This window comes from Schistocerca nitens, chromosome 5 (genome assembly GCF_023898315.1).
Source record: "Schistocerca nitens isolate TAMUIC-IGC-003100 chromosome 5, iqSchNite1.1, whole genome shotgun sequence".
NCBI classification, from domain to species: Eukaryota; Metazoa; Arthropoda; class Insecta; order Orthoptera; family Acrididae; genus Schistocerca; species Schistocerca nitens.
Genome location: NC_064618.1, coordinates 307,687,268 through 307,710,109, shown reverse-complemented (window position 1 = coordinate 307,710,109; position 22,842 = coordinate 307,687,268). Strand labels below are relative to the sequence as shown.

The 22,842-nt window shown below is 40.1% G+C and overlaps 1 protein-coding gene across 1 annotated transcript in view; it reads left to right on the top strand.

Moving 5' to 3' along the window:
* The first annotated feature begins 440 nt into the window (after positions 1-440).
* Positions 441-22,842, top strand: part of LOC126259226 (uncharacterized) — a 74,775-nt gene continuing 52,373 nt past the window's right edge. Inside the window, exons 1-2 of the mRNA XM_049955840.1 lie at positions 441-590; positions 12,781-13,257. Of these exons, the coding sequence (XP_049811797.1) occupies positions 552-590; positions 12,781-13,257 (516 nt within the window). The 5' untranslated portion in view covers positions 441-551. The remainder of the gene's footprint in view (positions 591-12,780; positions 13,258-22,842) is intronic.

Here is a 22,842-nt window from a genome sequence, read left to right as displayed (position 1 = left end):
CATCTACAAAAAATTCAGACTCTCCAAAACAGAATCCTCCGCGTCATCGCCGATGCAGACCGCTACACACCGTACACACACATTAAGGACGTCTTACAAGAACCATCAATCTACACCTACATAAAAACAAAATCAAAAAAATTCTATGAAAATGCACCTACTTCAACCCACCAACTAATTCACCATATAGGAACCCATTACCCTTATGCTTCAGACAAGCGACCAATCTCAACAATAACCAGAGTCTTTAGGGCATAACAGCTACAGACAAAACAGTCATACATGCAAACATAATTTAGATAAATTACAAAAGCTATTCTTCTAAATATCATGCAGCCATATTAGAAGAAAGACGGGCAAGGCCCTGTTGTGCTTCAGTGGAACATAATTATAGATAGACAAACACCTGCATATAGTCTTTGAATGCATATAGTCTTTGGTGTGTATTTACGTGTGTGGTCGATTTGTGTTGACATGTGGTGGCGTTGTTAAAGCAACAATAGATGTTGCTTTTATTTCGATATTGTGAGACATAAACGTGTTTCGTCGGGATGTTACCCCCTGCTGACAGCAGCATGAAAATGACACAGGTTAGTCAGAAAACTATGTGTGATGAATCACTTGTTAGGACATTTGGTTTGAAAGTTGTGTGTGACTTAGGCGTTGTCGGAGTGTGATGATTTTTGAATGTTCTCGTGCACGTCAAATTGGTTTTATATTTCAGCAGGTTGATTTGTTGCCATCTTCAGGCAGTCCAGTCATCAGAAACACATATAGATGGCAAAAAGTCACCTTGTCATCATTTCACAACATTTGGATGATGTTACCCCGTTGAAAAACCGCGAGTATTTAAAAATAATTTAAGCTGCTTGAAAAACACAAGGTGATGTGTACCTGTGACATCAGTGTTTCACACCTCATTTCAAAATGCGTCAATGAAACTTACGTAGGCCTATGGGCAGTGTATCGCTATTATTGTAGGTATTGTCCAAGGAATACTTTTTCAAGGTCTAATATTGAAACGAGGGCAGGGAATTCAAACATTTTGTTGATGCCTGAATTATTAGAGATGAGCGGACAAACACAGGTGAAATAGGATGGACGGAAGAAACGTTAATAGTTTGTTTAAATTGCTACCAATGTTAACATAGTGCTCAGACCTTGTAACAGCCACGTCGTCGGGGGAAACTCCAGATAAATCTTCTCTGTTCAGTAACACAGAAATTGCTGGCTCGTCAACATCATCACAGTAAATGTACTGAAAGGTCCCCAGTTTCCTGTGGCCCCACATGTTGTCAAGGTTGTTTCGACTATGATGCAGAAGTTCTGCTAGGAAGCCCTTACTGTTATTACTTTTGAAATAGCCTAATAACCAGTTTACTTATTTTTTCTACCAGTCTCGTTTTCATTTGGATATCCATTTATAATATATTCACTCATTGCAAAGCTGGACATCACACCAACAACTTCAATTGACACGAAAAGAGGCAGTTCAAGAATTTGCTGATGAGGGTGGAGCCAGCCACTTAGATACTTTTGCTAAGACCTCAGATAAACTAAAGAAAATATGCAAACTAGATTTCAGGGTCTGTTTAGCCCTTCATTACCAATATGGGTCCACTATACATTTTCAGTAGACTTTCATCACAGGTTGCAGAACCAGTTGATTGACATGAAACACAACTCTGAGAACCAAGCACTTTTTCAGCATAATGGATTTAAACAATTCTGGTTGAAAGTATAGAAGTCCTATACTTTCATGTGGCAAGAAGCTAAGTTGCTCATTTCAGCTTTTCCATCTACATAGCCCTACTTAGTGGAGAGGGTCTTTCATCCAGGCCAACTCCGCCACATCTCAGATTTGTATGAGACTTGGCTTATTTGTTATTTTCCCCATGAGGTTAAATATCCGTACCTAATTTTATCCCCCTCTCTTTCAGTTTTAGTCCATTGTACACATTCTGATTGTAGAAAACAAGACATACTAAAATGTTGAAAATAAATTGCCATTTTACCATTCTTGTCGCATACATATCAACTTTCTATATGTTCTGTTGGTGTGATGGTTCTGTGTTCCTCATGCCAATGACTTGACCTTTCTCAAAGTTCAGAAGTTCACAATAAACTGCATGTAGCCTACGTGCCCTCTGGGAAAGCTGTGTTATCTCTACTAAAAGTTTCCTATAATGTTACACACATCCACCAGTCATCACATACTCACACCATTCTTCACTTGTAGAAATGCCTTTTTTCTGTATTGACACTAGGTGCCATGAGGAGAAAATTTTAGTCAACATATCATGAAGCTTGGAAATACTGAAGCATCAGATTGGTAGTGTACAGTCCAGTTATTTGTGATGTAACATTTTCCATTTCCACCATTGTAACTGTTTTTTTTTTTTTTAAATATGGCTTCAGAACTGAGTGAACTGAAACAGTCGCACTTAGCGACTAAAATGGAGGTTTGAAGTCTGTTTTTGATCAACTTCAGTTTTGAAAATAACTTGACTTCACTGATATTTGTGATGTTAACTGACACATTCTTAGAATGAACTTGGTATTAGGAAAACATTTTTTTCAGGTAGGTATTTATTTTATGCATCCATCGCTTGTCACTCTTCAGCTTGTTGATAAACACAATACAGGAATCATGTAGTTCATATTTCTCAACTTTCTGCCACATTGTAGGTTTAAATGGGTGTATGACACAAACTAATCTCTTGATCCACATTGTTTCAGTCCCCATGCTTTGATGTAGGAGGTAACAAATGTACATCTATTTTGTGTTTGCATGGTATTTCACTTTAATATCAGTACAGTTAGCTAACTTTTCAGATCTTGTTCTTCAAAACTATCCCTTTATGTTTTTATGAAGCTTGTTAAGGACTGACATAGCTGTGTTCTTGTCCAGTGTAGGGTTCTGCAGAGTTTTGTTTATTTGTCCCTATACACCTTTCCAAAATATTCTGTTGAGCTCAGTTCCCATCCTTGACATTTTATTGTGCTAGCTGAAACCACTAACAGGCAGGTTTTCCTGCCTGTTTTGTCCTCTGAAAATTAAAAAATGCATTCTTTATAGCCTTGAAACAGGGCTTTTGTAGCATTAGCTCGGCCTGACCACTGTGTTGTTACCTTGTTTGGCAAGAGACTGCGTTTGTTTGTTTCGGCATTTTTCAGGAAATAGCCTAGTTTGGAATGTTATAGCTGGGTCATTCCACACCAAGTGGTCTAAAACTGAAAAAAGTTCCCACCATCATGGTCTCCAATTTTCGTCAAATTTTAACTGTAGCTTTAGTCAAGTGTTGAAGTAAGTTTCCCAAGATTTCAGGCCTCTAGCTGCAATAGCTGCTGATCTAGACCCCCTTGTCTGAAGTGTACTTAGTCCGTGTGCATGCAACATAAAAAAAATGTCATATTTGGAGTCTAATAAAATCGAAACTAATTCATAAGAATGGTTAGTAAGATGCGACCCTGTACAGTTTTTTTTGCTGATTCCAACGAAATTATTTATAACATTACTCATGCAAACCCCGGTCAAATAACTCGACTCAAAGTATACTTCAAAATTTGTCGTGACACAACGCGACAAATTTTGACCAATATTAAGACTGCAATGATTTCCTTGCAGTTGAAGATATGGACTTGAACTTTTGGCCAAGCTTCATGCTTGTGCTAGACATAATGCAGCCGGATTTGCAATGATCCAGGCCATATGGTCGCCCTGCAGTATCTCTTCAAATTAGGCAGTGTCAGCACAAACGGTAAAATTTACCAAAGTTTCAAGCCAATTACTAAAAAATAGTTGGCCTGAATCTGCTTGTGAATAGTATCACCTAAAAGAGAAAATCTTGCTCTACAAGACTGACATTTGTTTTTTTTGCAACGCGACCATTAAGTACTCATTAACTCACATCAAAGTTGTTATATTTTGTATGCGCGATGCACTAATTTTTCTTCATTTCTAGGAATTTGAATCTTAATAGTCGCTTAGAATTACTGATATAATTGGATATTTCATTCGTGTTTTATTCAGTGATTGGCCAGTGAGAGATGTCAGAAGTTAATGAAGAAGAAGAATCGTTGGCCCCCTGTTCAATTGGAAAAGATGCTGCTGCATCAAAGTGCCATGTTATCTTCTATGCTAAGAAGACTGGATTCAAAGCGTTTAGTGATTTCACAGAATGTGACCAGAAATTGCTTGTTTCGCGTTCAGAAGCCAAACTTGACGAAAATTCCATCATTTGCTTCCACCATGAAGCCCTCTTCCTACATGAATATCAAGCGATGCAAAAGAAATGTTGCAATCCATTCAAGAAGAGGAATCACAATGTAAAAGCTGGACTTAGACTGCTTGATAATGAAACAGCTGCCAAACTTTGCCTGTTAAAGAAAAAAGAAGTGATTGATATAAAACCTGGTCAGAAGCTTTGCCCTCGCTGCATGTCGGCACTGAACCAAAAGCTAGAAGATTCATCATCACTATCAACCCAATCTGAACAAGATTTCACAACGGATGAAACTGAACCAGCCATCAACAAAAGTTTATCATTTATTGGTGCTTCACCATTGAAAAGAAGACAACTAAGTAAAAGAGATAAGCCAAGCTATGCAAAAAGAAAGATCTTGGATGCACAAAGTTTAATTGGGAATCAAATTGCTGCTGCTGTAGGAATCAATTACGATGAACAGCCAAGTTCAAGTAAAAGTCGCCCATGCAGTAATTGTGCAGATCTTGATAATCTTATAGAAGAGTTGAAAGAAAAATGTAAAGTGTCAAATCGTAGGACAAAAGTTCAAATATTGACCTTGGTTCCAAGAAGCTGGACAATTAAAGATACGACAACAGCATTTAATGTATCAGAAAGAATGGTAAAGCAAGCGAGAAAACTGAAGAATGAGCAAGGTGTTCTAGCTTTTCCAGCAAATCGGCAAGGAAGGAAGCTTTCAGATGAAGTTGTCCAGAAAGTACATGACTTTTTTCAAGATGACGAATTCAGCAGACTTTGTCCAGGGAAGAAAGACTGTGTGCCTGTGAGAATTTCAGGAACAAAGGTGTACAAGCAAAAGCGGTTGTTGCTTTGCAATTTGAAGGAAATGTACGTGTCTTATCAGAAGCAAAATGGACCAGAAATTGGCTTCTCAAAGTTTTGCGAGCTTAGACCAAAATGGTGTGTTACAGTTGGCTCTGCTGGAATGCACTCAGTTTGTGTCTGTACAATACACCAAAATGTCAAGCTTATGCTCACTGGTGCATCAATCAATGAAGACTACAAGGAAATTCTTAGCAAAGCTGTTTGCAGCTTGGAAAACAAGGATTGTATGCTTCATCGTTGTGAAAACTGCCCTGGTCCAGAAGGTGTAGAAGCAGTTATTGCAACATATTTTGAAGATAATGACCCTGAAGAACCGATTGAGTACAAACAATGGATTCATACCGACAGGGATACTTTAGAAACAAAGCAGCTTTCAACAGAAGAGTATGTTGAAGATATTGCAGCAAAAATTTGGAACCTGTCTTGTCATCACTACATTGCCAAGCATCAAAGCCAGCACCTGAAAGCTCTCAAAACTGATTTGAAAGAAGGCGAATTCATAATACTAATGGATTTTGCTGAAAACTATTCATTTATTGTTCAAGATGCAGTGCAAGGCTTTCACTGGGAAAACAGTCAAGCAACAGTTCATCCATTTGTAGTCTACTACTGTGAAAACGAAGAGGTGCAATGTGTGAATCTTTGTGTTATTAGTGACTGCCTTCGACACGATACGATTACTGTCCATGTTTACATTGGAAAAGTAATCAATTACCTGAAGATGCAATTTTCCAAAATAAGCCACATCCACTACTTCAGTGATGGTTCAGCTGCACAATATAAGAATTTCAAGAATTTTCTCAACTTATGCTATCACAAAGAAGATTTTGAAATAACAGCAGAATGGAATTTCTTTGGAACAAGCCATGGAAAGTCGCCTTGTGATGGCATTGGAGGCACAACAAAACGGTTGGCAGCAAGAGCAAGTTTGCAACGTCCATATGAAAACCAGATTCTAACACCCAAAGATCTTTTCAACTTCTGCAATGATAATATCAATGGAATCAAATTCTTTTTCATCAGCAAAGAGGAAGTTGAAGAAGAAAAAGCTTCTCAAGAAGAAAGATTCCTGCAAGGGCACACTCTAGCTGGCACAAGAGAAAACCACCATTTTTTGCCCATTGATATGACGACAATTCAGGTCAGTAGAGTTTCAAATGATGCGACATCTTTTTTGGCCAAAATTAGTGCTGCTGAACTAGTAGTTCAAGTCATGGATCTTCAGCCTGGGCAGTATGTTGCTTGCATTTATGAAAAGAAATGGTGGATTGGAAACATCGTTGAAATCTCAGTCGAACAGAAAGATGCTTTCATAAGCTTTATGCATCCTCATGGTCCTGCAAGTTCATTTTATTGGCCCTTAAGACGTGATACTTGCTGGATTCCAGAACAACTTATCATTGGTGTTATTCCAGCTCCATCAGTGACATCATCTGGTCGGCAATACAGTTTTCCTGAAAGCATTCTCTTGCAAATCAACGATGCTTTCAGAATGATGAAGTAACTGAGGAAGACAGGCTTGGGAACCTGCATAAAGAAACCCACAATCAGGCTTGGGATCCTGTGGTAAAGACACCCTGTAATCAGGCTTGGGAACCTGCAGTAAAGATACCCACCCGTGGCTGTTACTGCATGGCTATCGGGCGTGGCCCCTATGGCGATGGGGATGCTGGTTTTATTGTGATAACCAGTAATGGCTCAGCCATCATGGACCAACGCAGGGCACTGCGCACACAAAATATAAGATACTTTGACCTGAGTAAATAAGCACTTAATGGAAGCGTTGCAAAAGAAAAATATATCCATCTTGTAGAGCAAAATTTTCTCTTTCAGATGATACTATTCACAATTAAATCCAGGCTGACTATTTTGTAGTAATGGGCTTTGAACTTTGGTAAATAAAGCCATTTGCGCTGACACTGCCAAATTTGAAGAGATTTTGCAAGGCGACTATAAAGCCTGGGTAGTTGGAAATCCAGCTGTATTATGTCCAGCACAAAGATAAGACTTGGTAAAAAGTTCAAGTCCATATCTTTATCTGCAAGGAAATTATTGCAGTCTGAATATTGGTCAAAATTTGTCGCATTAAGTCACGACAGAATTAGGGGTACACTTTGAGTCGACTTGTTTGACCGGATTTTGCATCAGTAATCTTATAATTAATTTCGTTTGAATCAGCACAAAAAACTGTACAGGGTCTCATCTTACTAACCATTCTTATGAATTGGTTTCAATTTTATGAGACCCCAAAAATGGCATTTTGTCTGATGTCGCGCGCATGCGAACTTACTACCCTTCAGACAAGGGGGTCTAGATCAGCAAGTATTGCAGCTAGAGGCTTGAAATCTTGAGAAACTTAATTTAGCACTTGACTAGTGCTACAGATAAAATTTGAAGAAAATTGGAGACATGATGGTGGGAAGGTTTAGACCACTTGGCATGGAATGACCCAGCTGTTAGTTTAGGTTGTAAAAGAAACACTTATCAACAATGACCAACACTTGATTATGTATTGGATTGTTACTATAGGCTTTAATGCCCATACTATGTAGGTAGGGCTTACTGAACATACCACTTCACCATCTCAATTTCTAAATTTTTTAAAGCAGCTTATGAACTTGCATTAAATTTCACATAATGTCATACAGCATAACTTAGCTGTAACTTCCTCTTTCCTTTTTCTTTTACAGTCTTTCATTTCTAATTCCTCTTTTTTGTGTTGATTAATTTGTGTTTTATGGTGTCATTAATAAAACTGTAAAAAGAATGTCTTCTTACAGCAGTAGCCTTATTTTTCTGTTTTTGTTAATTGCCTACGATGTCAAGAAAAGCCACCAAAGCAGTTCTGTTTTTTGCAGTAGCCTTCAGTGAAAGTTACAAGAGTCAGTGCCATAGTAGGGATGCTGACAAATTTTTGGAGTGGTTTCAGATTGGTGTCAGTGTTATTATTACAGCGAAAAATATTTTTTTGTGGAAATGCATTCATACATTCTTTAAACCCATTCATTTTATACTTATTAACTTCCCATTAAAGTCAACAGTGGTTACTTGACCTTGCTATGACATCATGAGAAAAGCTTTCCGACGGATGCTAGTCAGCTTAAGGGATCATGCAATAACTAGTTAATGAATAAAGTTACCTAATAATTGTTTTCCTCAACTTGAAGAGCACAATAACCTGCATATTGTGACAGGAAGTTAAAACAAACATTGGGCCCTGGTTTGGGTGAAATATAATAGGGAAGAAATTGGCTTTCCATAAAGTCAAGCTCACAAAGACTCTCAAAATTTTGTTAACAATATTTTCAAGCCCTGGTGATTTTTCCATCTGCAATGCCACATGCCTGACTGACTGCCACTGGTAATTTGACCGAGTGCACGGCTAAAGAGATGAATGCTGTCTTAACTCATATCAGCTGTTTATTGAAAAATTCAGCTGTATACAAAATAGTTACTTCTACATCTTCAACGAATATAAGAGGCTCCACACCACAGTATTTGAACAAAGGTTTTTTAGTTTACACTTTTATGATTCAGGCCCCTACACTGCAGTATAGATAGCCGCACATAAATATGGCCCTGGTTATCTCCATAAGGACAACAAATAATACAAAGTTCACCGAGATCGAATTGACAAGGAGTGACACACTGGTGTTGTATCGTCTGGCATCATACATTAACAGGCAGCACCTATGCACAAAACAAACAAAAGTATGTGTGTGTGTGTGTGGGGGGGGGGTCACATTTAGACATACACACAAAATATTTTGGGATGTAGGTTATGGTGAAACTTTGGTTGTCAGTTGTTGAAGCAATCTTGAAGGCTTCACTCAATCCATCATTCTTCATACAACTATGGTTTGAATGAGTTTGCCCATTTGCAGAAGGAACATTTCTTGATGAGATTTGAGTTGAATGGAAGTTTGTCAGTGAAAATTAAGAAGTGTAATGGCTTCCATCATTGCTCCACAAAACACATAACAGTTACTACCCCTATTTTTAATTTTATACACATAGTGTGCGTTTTTAACTTTTATGTAGTTTGTATTTTTAACATTTATATAAAGCCAAGCACTTATTGATTTAAAATAACAATTCCAGTATTTGGAAGTAATGAACCCTTAAGTCAACTATTGTCATACCTGTAGCTTGTCACTAATGTGTGACTTGTGCTCTGCATCAAAATCTTCATGTCAAATGCTGTGTTGAGTGATCATTGAATTTTGTTGTCAACTAAGGCATGACTGGTAAGTTTCATTTTTTAATAGTTTTATCTCTGTAGATTAGCCTGCGTACACCAATACTGACCCTACGACTTATCTTAGAAGCTAGATTAAGGAAAGGCAAACCTACGTTTCTAGCATTTGTAGACTTAGATAAAGCTTTTGACAATGTTGGCTGGAATACTCTTGTTTCAAATTCTGAAGGTGGCAGGGGTAAAGTACAGGGAGCAAAAGGTTATTCACAATTTGTACAGAAACCAGATGGAAGTTATGAGAGTCGAGGGGCCTGAAAGGGAAGCAGTGGTTTGGAAGGGAGTGAGACAGGGTTGTTGCCTATCCCCGATGTTATTCAATCATGAGCAAGAAGTGAAGGAAACAAAAGAAAAATTCGGAGTAGGTATTAAAATCCATGGAGAATAAATAAAAACTTTGAGGTTCGCCGATGACTTTGTAATTCTGTCAGAGACAGCAAAGGACTTGGAAGAGCAGTTGAACGGAATGGACAGTGTCATGAAAGGAGAGTATAAGATGAACATCAACAAAAGCAAAACAAGGATAATGGAATGTAGTCGAATTAAGTCTGGTGATGCTGAGGGAATTAGATTAGGAAATGAGACACTTAAAGTAGTAAAGGAGTTTTGCTATTTGGGGAGCAAAATAACTGATGATGGTCGAAGTAGAGAGGATATCAAATGTAGACTGGCAATGGCACAGAAAGCATTTCTGAAGAAGAGAAATTTGTTAACATTGAGAATAGATTTAAGTGTCGTTCTGAAAGTATTTGTATGGAGCGTAGCCATGTATGGAAGTGAAACATGGACGATAAATAGTTTGGACAAGAAGAGAATAGAATCTTTTGAAATGTGGTGCTACAGCAGAATGCTGAAGATTAGATGGGTATATCATACAACTAATGAGGAGGTATTGAATAGGATTGGGCAGAAGAGAAGTTTGTGGCACAAGGGATCGGTTGGTAGGACATGTTCTGAGGCATCAAGGGATCACCAATTTAGTATTGGAGGGCAGTGTGGAGGGTAACAATCGTAGAGGGAGACCAAGAGATGAATACACTAAACAGATTCAGAAGGATGTAGGTTGCAGTAGGTACTGGGAGATGAAGAAGCTTACAGAGGATAGAGTAGCATGGAGAGCTGCACCAAACCAGTCTCAGGACTGAAGACCACAACAACAACAACAACAAACATGTTTGACACACACATTGCATGCATTTCTTCCTCCTCCTCTTTTATCTTTCCACCTCTTCCTCCCATTGTCTCTGTCCATATTCTACCCCTACCCCTCTATCTGTCGATCTTCACCTCCTCCCTCTTTATGACCGCCTCCACTTCCACCTCTTTGTCCATCCTCTCCTCCCCACTCCATATGCAAACTCCTGCCCCATCTCTCTCTCTCTCTCTCTCTCTCTCTCTCTCTCTCTCTCTCTGAAGATGTTCTCCCTATTCTGTCCATCTTCTCCCCACCCTGACATATATGTACCTTCTCTCTTTCTCCATCTTCCTACCCCTCTCCCTACCCCTCTCTCTTGTCCATCTCTTCCTTCCTCCTCTCTGACCTGCTCCTACTTCCCTGTCACTGCGATCATGTCCTCCAACCATATCTTTTGTTCAGCTCCTCTTGCCGATCTCTCTCCTACTCTTCCCAGCCCATATCTGCTCAACCCCCCCCCCCTCTCTCTCTCTCTCTCTTTCCAGTGCTGTTCATGTAGCCCCTGTAAAACAGTTCAATAAAGGAGTCCAAGACTACAACTGCAATGCACCTGCCATGCAGTGAAGTGTACACAGCATGGGCTGATAAAGCACATGTTCACCTGTATCTATGCTTCTGTAGGAGCTAGTATATTACAAACCCCACAGTGCTGGTACGCATGAAGTTTACTGTTTGTGTGACAAATTTGGTTCAGATCAATCCAGGGGTTTGGGAGGAGATCCCAGACATACGTACTTACAGTCTGCTGTATATATGTACTAGCCTTTTTCTTGCACATTCACCTGTGTATGCATTTGACACTTATATTGAACACATCTTCTCCCTCTCTGCGTCCACCTCATCCTCCCATTGTTGTCTTTCTTTCCTTCTTCCTCGCAGTGTCCATTCTGTCCACCCCTGCTGTCAGACCATATCTTCCTCTCCTTCCATCTGACCGTATCCTCTTCCCACTCTCTCTTTCCATATCCACCTCCACTGCCCCCTCCCCCCCCCTCCCTCTCTTCCACCTGCCCACTACCCCTTTACACCTTCCACTGCCTCATCTATCTCTCCCTCCTCCCCTCTCTCTGACCATTTCTTCCTTCCCCTTACTCTGTCCAGCCCCCCCCCCCCCCCCAATCCATCACCACCTGTCCCAACCCATGCTCACCTGCACATGTACCCCCTGCAGTACATTTCAGTAAAGCAAGTCGATACTATGCCAACACAATGAGCGTGTTGTGCAGTACAACTTACACGTCGGGGCCTGGAAAACCATTTCTTGCCCTTGACATGTAAGCTATCGTGCAAAGCAGATTGACTTGGCAGGCTACTATTGTCTCCAAACAGTATGTCTGCTGTGGAGAGCAGTCTCTACACAGAGGCTGGAAAAACATGTTTTGCACAATCTTTGTTCCTTTTGCAGCTAGGAGTTTATAAATCCCACAGTGGTGATACTTATGTTTCTATGGCAAATTTGGCTGAAATTTATCCAGAGGTTTCGGAGGAGATCGTGGACACAAACACATAAAACATATGTATTTATTATATCTAAAAACAAAGATGACGAGACTTACCAAACAAAAGCGCTGGCAGGTCGATAGACACACAAAATTCTAGCTTTCACAACCAACGGTTGCTTCGTCAGGAAAGAGGGAAGGAGAGGGAAAGATGAAAGGATGTGGGTTTTAAGGGAGAGGGTAAGGAGTCATTCCAATCCCCAATGTCTGCTTGTGTCTGTGTATGTGCGGATGGATATGTGTGTGTGTGTGCGCGCGAGTGTATACCCGTTATTTTTTCCCCCTAAGGTAAGTCTTTCCGCTCCCGGGATTGGAATGACTCCTTACCCTCTCCCTTAAAACCCACATCCTTTCGTCTTTCCCTCTCCTTCCCTCTTTCCTGACGAAGCAACCGTTGGTTGCGAAAGCTAGAATTTTGTGTGTATGTTTGTTTTTGTTTGTGTGTCTATCGACGTGCCAGCACTTTTGTTTGGTAAGTCTCATCATCTTTGCTTTTAGATATATTTTTCCCACGTGGAATGTTTCCCTCTATTATATTCATATGTATTTATTACGTTTTTGTGCAAATAAATAAATCTCATGAAGGATGCCGGATCCAATCCTACGTTATATTCTTTAATTCTCTGTGTTGATTACATTGAGCTGTTGTTCGTGATTGCTTTGTGCACACATCGTTTTTGTCTAATTTGTGTGTATGTATTTTATTTTATTAGTTACTTGATTTATTTCTTGCTTCAGGTCAGTAACACTGGCATGAAAAACTGGAAGAAAAGGAAACTCAAGAGTAGTGGAAGCAGTGTGAAGACCATAAAATTGGATAATAAATTTGCAGACAAACCTCTGCATGGTAATAACAACAACAGAATTAAATTAAACTGTGGAAAGTCAGAGATAAGATCAGTGGGCGAAGGGCCTGACAAAGCCACTGACAAATGTTTTGATAGCCATAGTAAAAAGAAGCTGCACAACTGTTCCAAAACCAGTGGTAATGTAATAAACACAGTCACTTCTGTTGCCAGTGCTAAAGCAGCTGATTTTAACATTTCTGAAAGCAACGTAGAGAACTATCAAGGCACCAATGGTTCTGGAATGACAATCAAGAAACACGTTGTTGAGAGTCAGAAAAAGTCTTCGAATTTAACCAGTGAGAAGAACATTTTGCTGACACGAATTGAGAGGAAAGCAGTGTGTTCCAACTGGAAACTGTTCAAAGAAGTAAGTTGTATCATCTGTAACAACCATTTATTGAACTGTCATCAAATCAATATTCAAGGGTGTTACAAAAAGGTATGGCCAAACTTTCAGGAAACATTCCTCACACACAAAGAAAGAAAATATGTTATTTGGACATCTGTCCAGATACGCTTACTTTCCATGTTAGAGCTCATTTTATTACTTCTCTTCAAATCACATTAATCATGGAATGGAAACACACATCAACAGAACGTACCAGCGTCACTTCAAACACTTTGTTACAGGAAATGTTCAAAATGTCCTCCATTAGCGAGGATATGTGCATCCACCCTCCGTCGCATGCAATCCCTGATGCGCTGATGCAGCCCTGGAGAATGGCGTATTGTATCACAGCCGTCCACAATACGAGCACGAAGAGTCTCTACATTTGGTACCGGGGTTGCGTAGACAAGAGCTTTCAAATGCCCCCATAAATGAAAGTCAAGAGGGTTGAGGTCAGGAGAGCGTGAAGGCCATGGAATTGGTCCGCCTCTATCAATCCATCGGTCACCGAATGTGTTGTTGAGAAGCGTACAAACACTTCGACTGAAATGTGCAGGCGCTCCATCGTGCGTGAACCACATGTTGTGTCGTACTTGTAAAGGCACATGTTCTAGCAGCACAGGTAGAGTATCCCCTATGAAATCATGATGACGTGCTCCATTGAGCGTAGGTGGACGGAACTAAAATGAGCTCTAACATGGAAATTAAGCATTTCCGGGCACATGTCCACATAACATCTTTTCTTTATTTGTATGTGAGGAATGTTTCCTGAAAGTTTGGCCGTACCTTTTTGTAACACCGTGTATAGTTTTCTTGTGGCCCTCATTGTTTTATCCATACTGCATCATGTGATGGTTCCAAGTGCAAAAGTACTAAACAAAAAACTTTCCTAAATGGGAAAAAGTATGGATTAGGCATTAATGTTAGTAAGTGTTTTTGTAATTAGTAAGCTTTTGAACAGTAGGTTAGACAAATAAATACGTAAACTATTAGCAAATTATTTAATAAATTTCAATCTGTTGCTTTGAACACATAATCGTCCACAATAGCTTCTTATGACATGTCACCCATGTTCTACATCCAAAGACAGTATCGACCAACACAGAAAAATTGAAATCTGTGAGACTTGAGAATGGACAAAGAACTCATCATTTTACCTGTTGACAATAGAAACGACTACATCCTTTTCTCACAAGTTGAATACAACTGCGAGATGGAGGCAGCACTCAACAATCCTGCCTGTCGTAAGCTAAGAGAGGATCTGAGTGGCAAAATCCAGAGAAAAACATTAGATCTTCTCAAAAAGAGTTCTATTCCTTCTGAAGTGACTACAAGCCTACGCCAACAGGCTGCAGTTCCCCCAAGACTTTACGGCCTACCCAAGATACATAAGGACGGGTCTCCTCTTCGCCCAGTAGTGAGCTTCATTGGAAGTCCTACATTTTTTTCTGGCCAAACATCTTACTAGACTATTGGGACCTCTCATAGGCAAGTGTGACGACTATATCCGGAATTCAGAGGATTTCATAGGACTCCTGAAGACACTTAAGCTACAAGAATGGGATATTTTGGTTAGTTTTGACGTTGTATCTTTATTTACAAAAGTACCTCTGCAGGACTCGTTAGAGCTTTTCAGCAGCCAGTTTGAGAAAGACATTGTGGCCTTATTTAATCATGTGCTTCCCTCAACTGATTTCTTATTCAATGACCAGTATTTTGAACAAGTGGACGGTGTCGCCATGGGAAGTCTTCTGTCTTCCATGGTGGCCAACTATTTTATGGAACACTTTGAGGAAAAAGCACTGCAGTTGGCAAGTCTCAAACCTTCCTGCTTCAGGCGGTCTGTAGATGATACTTAAGTGGTGTGGCCCTATGGAACAGATACATTACCTGTGTTTCTCCGGCATCTGAACTCGCTCCATCCCAATATACAATTCACAATGGAATTGGAAAAGGAAGGCATTTTATCACTCCTGGACGTCATAGTCGGAAGAAAAGGTGATGGTACACTAGGACATAGCATCATATGGAGCTATATTTGCAGGCCACAAGTTGTCATCACCCTATGCAATGTGATAGTGTCTTATGCTCTTTGGTGCATACAGCACATGTGGTCTCAGATGCCGACAGTCTATCTGGTTAGTTGCAACACCTAAGAATGGTATTTCAACAGAATGGCTATTCCGATAGGCAGATATGCCAAGCATTCCGTTCTAAACAAATTCGAAGCAGGGATGTAATTGAAGATGTGGAGGCACCCACTGCAACAGCGTTTTGCCCTATTTTGGCAGCATGTCTTCGAGAATAGAAAGAACCCTCAAAAGGCAAGACATCAAGTGTGTTTTCCGGCCATCAGCAAAATTGAGGAATTTTTTGTGCTCGGTCAAAGACGACCTTGACCTTAGGAAATGTGGCATGTATAAAATCCCATGCCAATGTGGAAAATCTTATGGGCAAACATGCCAAACCATGCAAGAACACAGTCATATGCGCCTGGGGCAGCCTGATAGGTCTGCAGTAGCGGAGCATTGCCTGGACGTGGGACATCATATATTTTACGAAAAGACTGAAATTTTATCCCCAGCGTCATCTTTCTGGGACTGTATTGTATATGGTGGACAATCTTATCAACAGATGTGCAGGTTTTCAACTAAGTGCTGTCTGGAATGCAGCACTGGCTGCCATCAAATCAAAACATGGGAAACAAGAACTTTCGATTCATCATGCGACGAAATGTACTACTGTGATTTAATTCAGCCTTTAACCACAGGAATGTCCGGCAGCACAGTCATTGCCCATAGTGCACTCCCGTGCTCCCGACTTTCAATGCTGCCACACAATTATCATCAGTCGCACCTTGCAGCAGTGACAGCTATAGCTACCACCATCTGATGATACCGAGCAGTTGCATCGATGAAATATTGTGCAAGTTACACAATACGATCCAGCGACAAACCTGAGAAGCATATTTGCAACAGATCTGTCAGGAAAGCATGAAAAGTCACAAAATGGATCTCTCTGAAAACATTAGTGCCTCCAACAGTCTGCTGGTAACTAGGTGCACCAGCACTTTGAAGTGTAACACTTTCAAACTGCTATATATTGGAAAATTGTGTCACTGACAGTATTGTTGATGTTGCATTTGTCCGACAGTGGGTCATCCTGCTGATACACTCAATATTGTGTCTTTTGAAGTCCATTCCAGGATGTTGTCCAGCTGTTGTGCTTTTGATGGGAGAGGAAATGTACCATACTTCTGACTCGCTCATCCTTTTTGTGCTTGACTGCGGAGCTCATTTGGTTTCTAGCTTGTTATCACAGGAGGAATGATGATGTAATAATTGCTAGAAAAGAAAACACACATATGTTGAACAATAATAGGGATGAAAGCTTCACAGCAAAAGTACCTTATCATACTACTTTGCAGACCTATTGGATTAGTGGCTTGTGGGTTGCAGTTCAACTTAGGTGTTATCATCTAGTCAGTATGAAATAATTTTTGTGATGAGGAAGGCTTGTTGAAAAAAGAAGAAGAAGAAGATGACTGAGATTAGTAGTTGTGGCAGTGGTAGTGCCAATACGTTTTCGTGGATTACAAATCAATAAATTATGGTAGTGAAATGTAACCCACAAATGTTACCTTGCAGTAGCAGTTGTAGAACATGATCGAAACACCTGTTTTATTTTGGTGTATCCTAGGTTAGGCTGCTGCTGTCATGTAGAGCAAACTGATGGTTAAATCAATCATTACTTCATCTTCTTTACATTACAAACATTGACCAGGTTCCCTGTTTTACAAGAATTCTGGAAATGGCTCTAACATACACTGGTGTACATAGCACCAGTTCATGATCTGGGCTTCATTTGCTCACATTCAAACATTTTTTAAAAAAATAATAATATTTATCTGCACAATATACTGTGACATATACCTTTGTTATGATCCAGCCAACATTTTGTTGTATCTTTACATCTCTCACTTAAGTGCTTTACGGATGGCGTAAAAGACCATTTGCAAACTATAAGTCTGTCATACAGAAGTATAGTCTTTTGTGGTAATTGTTGTTGATGATAAACATTTTTGGGTGTTGGTACTGCATCATTCTTGTAGAATCCTTTGATCAAAAGTTTCACCCTTCTTTTGGGAACTAGCTGTACACAGTAGTACAAAGGCATACTTGTGGTAATTTAAGTACAGTATTGTCAATAATTGTGATTAATTAATTATTGAATGATTTCACTGTGAGTGGTGGGAGCATTCACCAGTGTACTAGTACTGGGAGAGGAGGCTGGAAGTACAAGGGTGGTCCCATAAAGACACAACCAACAAAGAAAACACAAAAATTTTGGAAAAAATGTATTTATTTTTCAACATAATCTCCTTTCAGCTCTATACATTTTTCCCACTGATATTCAATAATTTCGATACCCTGTTTGTAATGAGGACTGTCTAACTCCTCAAAATAGCCATTAACTGCTGACATCGCATCTTCATTTGTTGAAAATCTTCAACTACCGAGCCATTTTTTCAAGTTTGGGAACAAAAAGTAATCCGAGGGAGCTAAATCTGGCAAATAGGATGCATGAGGTAGCAATTCAAACTTTAATTCATCAATTTTGACCATTGCAATAACGAACTTGTGAGTTGGTGCATTGTCCTGAAGAAACAACACTTTCTTCATGGCCAAATGCAGCCGTTTTTGCTTGATTTCTTCGCCCAAATGCTGCAATAAGTTTGCATAATGCTTGTCATTGATAGTTTTTCCTTTTTCAAGGTCGTCAATGAAAATTATCCCCCACACATCCCAAAAAACTGACGCCATGACTTTGCCTGCAGGTGACATGGTCTTTGTCAATTTGTATCCATTGTTTTGATTGTTCTTTAGTCTCGGGAGTGAAGCAGTGGACCCATGTTAATGAAACGGTGCAAAAAGAAGCTTTGTTGCTGTGAAACTTCACAAACACTCAATCGGAACATCTTTACGACACTGTTTTTGCTCGTGTGAGCAAATGCGGCAGAAGCCGTGCACACAGTTTTCTCATGTCCAAATTTTCAGATAATATGCCATGTACCACACTTTTTGAAATGCCTACGAAGTCTGCTAGCTTGCGCAGTTTCAGTTGGCGATCATGCAGTACCGCTTTGTGGGATTTTCTTCTCGTCTCTGGAGTTGTCACTTCATTTGGTCAACCACTGCGATGGTTGTCTTGGCAGCTCGTACATCCTCGTTTAAACTCAGCTACCCAATATTTTACTGTTGTCATTGAAGGAGCAGACTCTCCCAAAGTAGAATGTAGCTCAGCTTTAAAATTGGTTGTGCTGATGCCTTAAAAAATAAATAAAATAAATAAATATGTGTCACAGAACGATGACCGATTTTCTCCATTTAGCCTACACAAGTTCACTCACAATGTTCACTATTGATGGCTGCCAAACAATGTGGCGTCTTCAAACCTGAAACATATGCTTTATAGATTTTATACTTGCTAATCCAGAGATATTTTTCAACGACGACTGCCATCTCTCGACCATCTCTCGCTCAGGCCGGATACTTATGGGATGACCCTCGTAGGGCATTGTTAGTGTTTATGTTTGCGTATGCTGTTGCGTCCTCGTACCACTTGGTGGAGGTAGCTGTGAGTATAGAAGCTGCCATGATCAAAACTGATCATGTGTTTGATAATTTTGACTTCGTATCTGACTTTTTGCTTACATTGATACAATTCTTTTCATAAAAGGCAAATATTAGCAAAATTTATATTCTGACCGTGTTGTTCACTACATCCAGCTACAGCTGATTTGCTCGGTTTGTGAGGCATACATGATATTAATGTCTATAGAATGATGTCTGCTGGCAAAAACCTAAAGTTGCATAACTAGAGCCAGTGCTGTCTGAGACTGTGAGAAACCAACTGAGCTCAGGTCGCTCGAGTCCCACATGTTGTTCATACTTCCTCAAGCAGGTTGCAACTGTTTTTTGAGTACATGCATTATGATTGGGGGTGCTGAGCCACTGCAGTACTTCATATTTTCCGGTTCTTTAATTTTACTCTCTAACTATATCTTTTCTTGTACTCAGCCTGTGCACATTTCATTTTGACAACCTAACTTGTTTGTGGGACGTAGAGTATCACTTTTATGCTTCTTTTAATATTATAAAACTTATTTTGATTAACTTTTATTGGTCCTCACGCCAGGTTTCACCTCCACTTTTTGATAATTTGGTATGGAAATGTGACTCAAAAATGACAGCCAGTCCATATGGGGCATCTTTAGGTACCCATATGGTGGTAGTCCTGTGACTGTGCGGGGATCGTACTATTGATGCCCAAACTGTTACCTCCCCACACATGCCTAAAATAGAGGCACAGGGACTCCCATCAATGTCCCATCAAGGCAAGTGACCATTGCTCTGGCTGGGTGCCACCTGCAAGAAGAGACCTCAGCTACAGTAGGTGGCATCACGAGGGTTAACTACTGTAGTGAAAAGAATTAATATTACAGCTGATGGCTGGAAGGCTCCAGCAGTCGCTCCAGGCAGATTAAATTGTTTCAGTGCAGTTCATTATGAGCCCAAGAACTTTGCCTTCTTGCCACTCTGTAGGAGGAAAGCATGATGAAATGAACTGCAGAAACTTATTCCCCCCACTGCCAGTTTCTAAATTGCACCCAGAAAATGTATTTGTAGCAACCTCTCCTCTAAGTAAGCAACGAAGTGGTTTTGTCTTAATTCAGCAGTTTCTACTCAGTCCTAGGAGTTACTCTTTTGCTAGAAACTTAGTGACATAACCCTCACCAAGACACCCCATAAGAACCTAAACATGGTACAGTGTTTAATTTTTCACTGGGACTTAACACTGCACACTGATAAGGAATTACGCAAAAACTTCAAAAAGCAAGGGATCCATTTTGTATGTTGCGTATGTGGAGGCCAGACAACAAGGTCAACATTAGAGCATTCATCCTCCCTTTGAGAGGGATTTATTTCCTGGAAAACTTAAAATCTTGGTCTGCCATTCTGATATGAATTCATATTTCCCTCTCTAATGCTGTTGGTTAAATGTCAACACTTCAGACATATATCGTCCTGTTGTTCGAACAACCCAGTTTGTGAAGGCTGTGGTCAGCCCCTTAATGAAAACTCATTACGTAAACAATCAATGCAGCTGTGGAGATGATCACCCTCCTTAGTACCCAAAGTGTGCTACCTTAACTAAATAATGTAAAATCCACGAACTTAAGGTATCAGATTGCCTCTCATATTTTGAAATGCAGACAAAGTACAATCACTCATCTCCCATCCCCTTAGTGTTTAATATTGCCACTACTGTGGTTAGGTCATTGGCAGTACCTGAAGTAGTTATTTTGTCCATTCATTTGGTGTCAATACCTGATAGTTGCACGAGTAAATTATCCCATTGAGGAGGTAGGTCCTCCTTTCTTGTGAGTCCTGCAGCACCATGATTGATGATATTGTCACCTGCCAGAACTTCATCAACTAATGGCCTCCTGATTCATTGACGACCATTCTCCTACCCTCTGAAGGTAGCATGCCTTCTGTCAGATCCATACTGGCTATAAGAGAGTATTTGGAGGGATCAGATGTCATCAGTGAATGGATTCTCCTTTGTACCACATTGGAAGCAATAGCAGGTTAAGTACAAAGAACCCCAGCAGTTGCCATTTTTAATGTCTACTTACTCCAGAGCAGGGCACTTGAGATGGCCACTTTAATCACCACCCTCTGTGAGGGAGTAACACATCATCAGGTAGTGCCTGCTGATTAACTTCTTTTCTGATCTAAAGCTGTGTCTTCTCATTGAAGATACCGCTAGCCACTTTAGTGTCACCCCTTACACCTTTTCGGTTATCAATGTTACAATCTCTATCCTGAGTTTTGTGGTTCACTTCAGCGGTGTCTACATGACAATCTCTGTGGTAATGATCACTTCCCAGTGATCCTATCACTTTCTTGTCACTGCTTGATGGACCAAATTTCACACTGGCTTTCCTTAAGAAGGAACACTAAGAGTGCTATGTCACCTCCTTGAGAACAAATATCTTTTCTTTTCAGGTGTGGGCCAAGCTCCGCAGTTTACTGGATTGCCAGGGATATACAGCTGTTCTAGATCTCCTTCTTCATGGAGATATCTTGACCAATGTGTCATTTTTTGCTGAATACCTTAAAACCCGCTTTGAAACAGTGTTGGCTCCTCCTTTGTATCTGGCTACCTTCGAATCAGGAGAAAGAAAGCTGGCGTTCTACGGATTGGAGTGTGGAATGTCAGATCCCTTAATCGGGCAGGTAGGTTAGAAAATTAAAAAAGGGAAATGGATAGGTTAAAGTTAGATATAGTGGGAATTAGTGAAGTTCGGTGGCAGGAGGAACAAGACTTTTGGTCAGGTGATTACATGGTTATAAATACAAAATCAAATAGGGGTAATGCAGGAGTAGGTTTAATAATGAATAAAAAAATAGGAGTGCGGGTTAGCTACTACAAACAGCATAGTGAACGCATTATTGTGGCCAAGATAGACACAAAGCCCAAGCCTACTACAGTAGTACAAGTTTATATGCCAACTAGCTCTGCAGATGATGAAGAAATTGATGAAATGTATGACGAGATAAAAGAAATTATTCAGGTAGTGAAAGGAGACGAAAATTTAATAGTCATGGGTGACTGGAATTCGTCAGTAGGAAAAGGGAGAGAAGGAAACATAGTAGGTGAATATGGATTGGGGGGAAGAAATGAAAGAGGAAGCCGCCTTGTAGAATTTTGCACAGAGCATAACTTAACCATAGCTAACACTTGGTTCAAGAATCATAAAAGAAGGTTGTATACCTGGAAGAATCCTGGAGATACTAAAAGGTATCAGATAGATTATATAATGGTAAGACAGAGATTTAGGAACCAGGTTTTAAATTGTAAGACATTTCCAGGGGCAGATGTGGATTCTGACCACAATCTATTGGTTATGAACTGCAGATTGAAACTGAAGAAACTGCAAAAAGGTGGGAATTTAAGGAGATGGGACCTCGATAAACTGAAAGAACCAGAGGTTGTAGAGAGTTTCAGGGAGAGCATAAGGGAACAGTTGACAGGAATGGGGGAAAGAAATCCAGTAGAAGAAGAGTGGGTAGCTCTGAGGGATGAAGTAGTGAAGGCAGCAGACGATCAAGTAGGTAAAAAGACGAGGGCTAATAGAAATCCTTGGGTAACAGAAGAAGGGTCAACAGAAAGGTCCGATCTTACTCGTCGGCTTTGACCCGTGACGTAAGCGTGTTGTGGTGTGTGACGTCATTACGGCGCGGAAAACCTAATACATGGTTTGATGTACTCTTGTTTAAAGAACATGTATACGTAATATGAAGCAATTTGATGAACATATTGATCTGTAGCGTAGCCCACTTGAGGTTAGGTTGGGAGTTTTTTTTTTGGAATGCGGCCGCGGCAGCGGCCGCCTATGATTCGAAAATATTGATTTGACACTAATGAAGCCTGTGGGGGGATGGGGGGGCACTGCAGACTCCCCCCACCGCATAACGACATATTTAGTTTCTC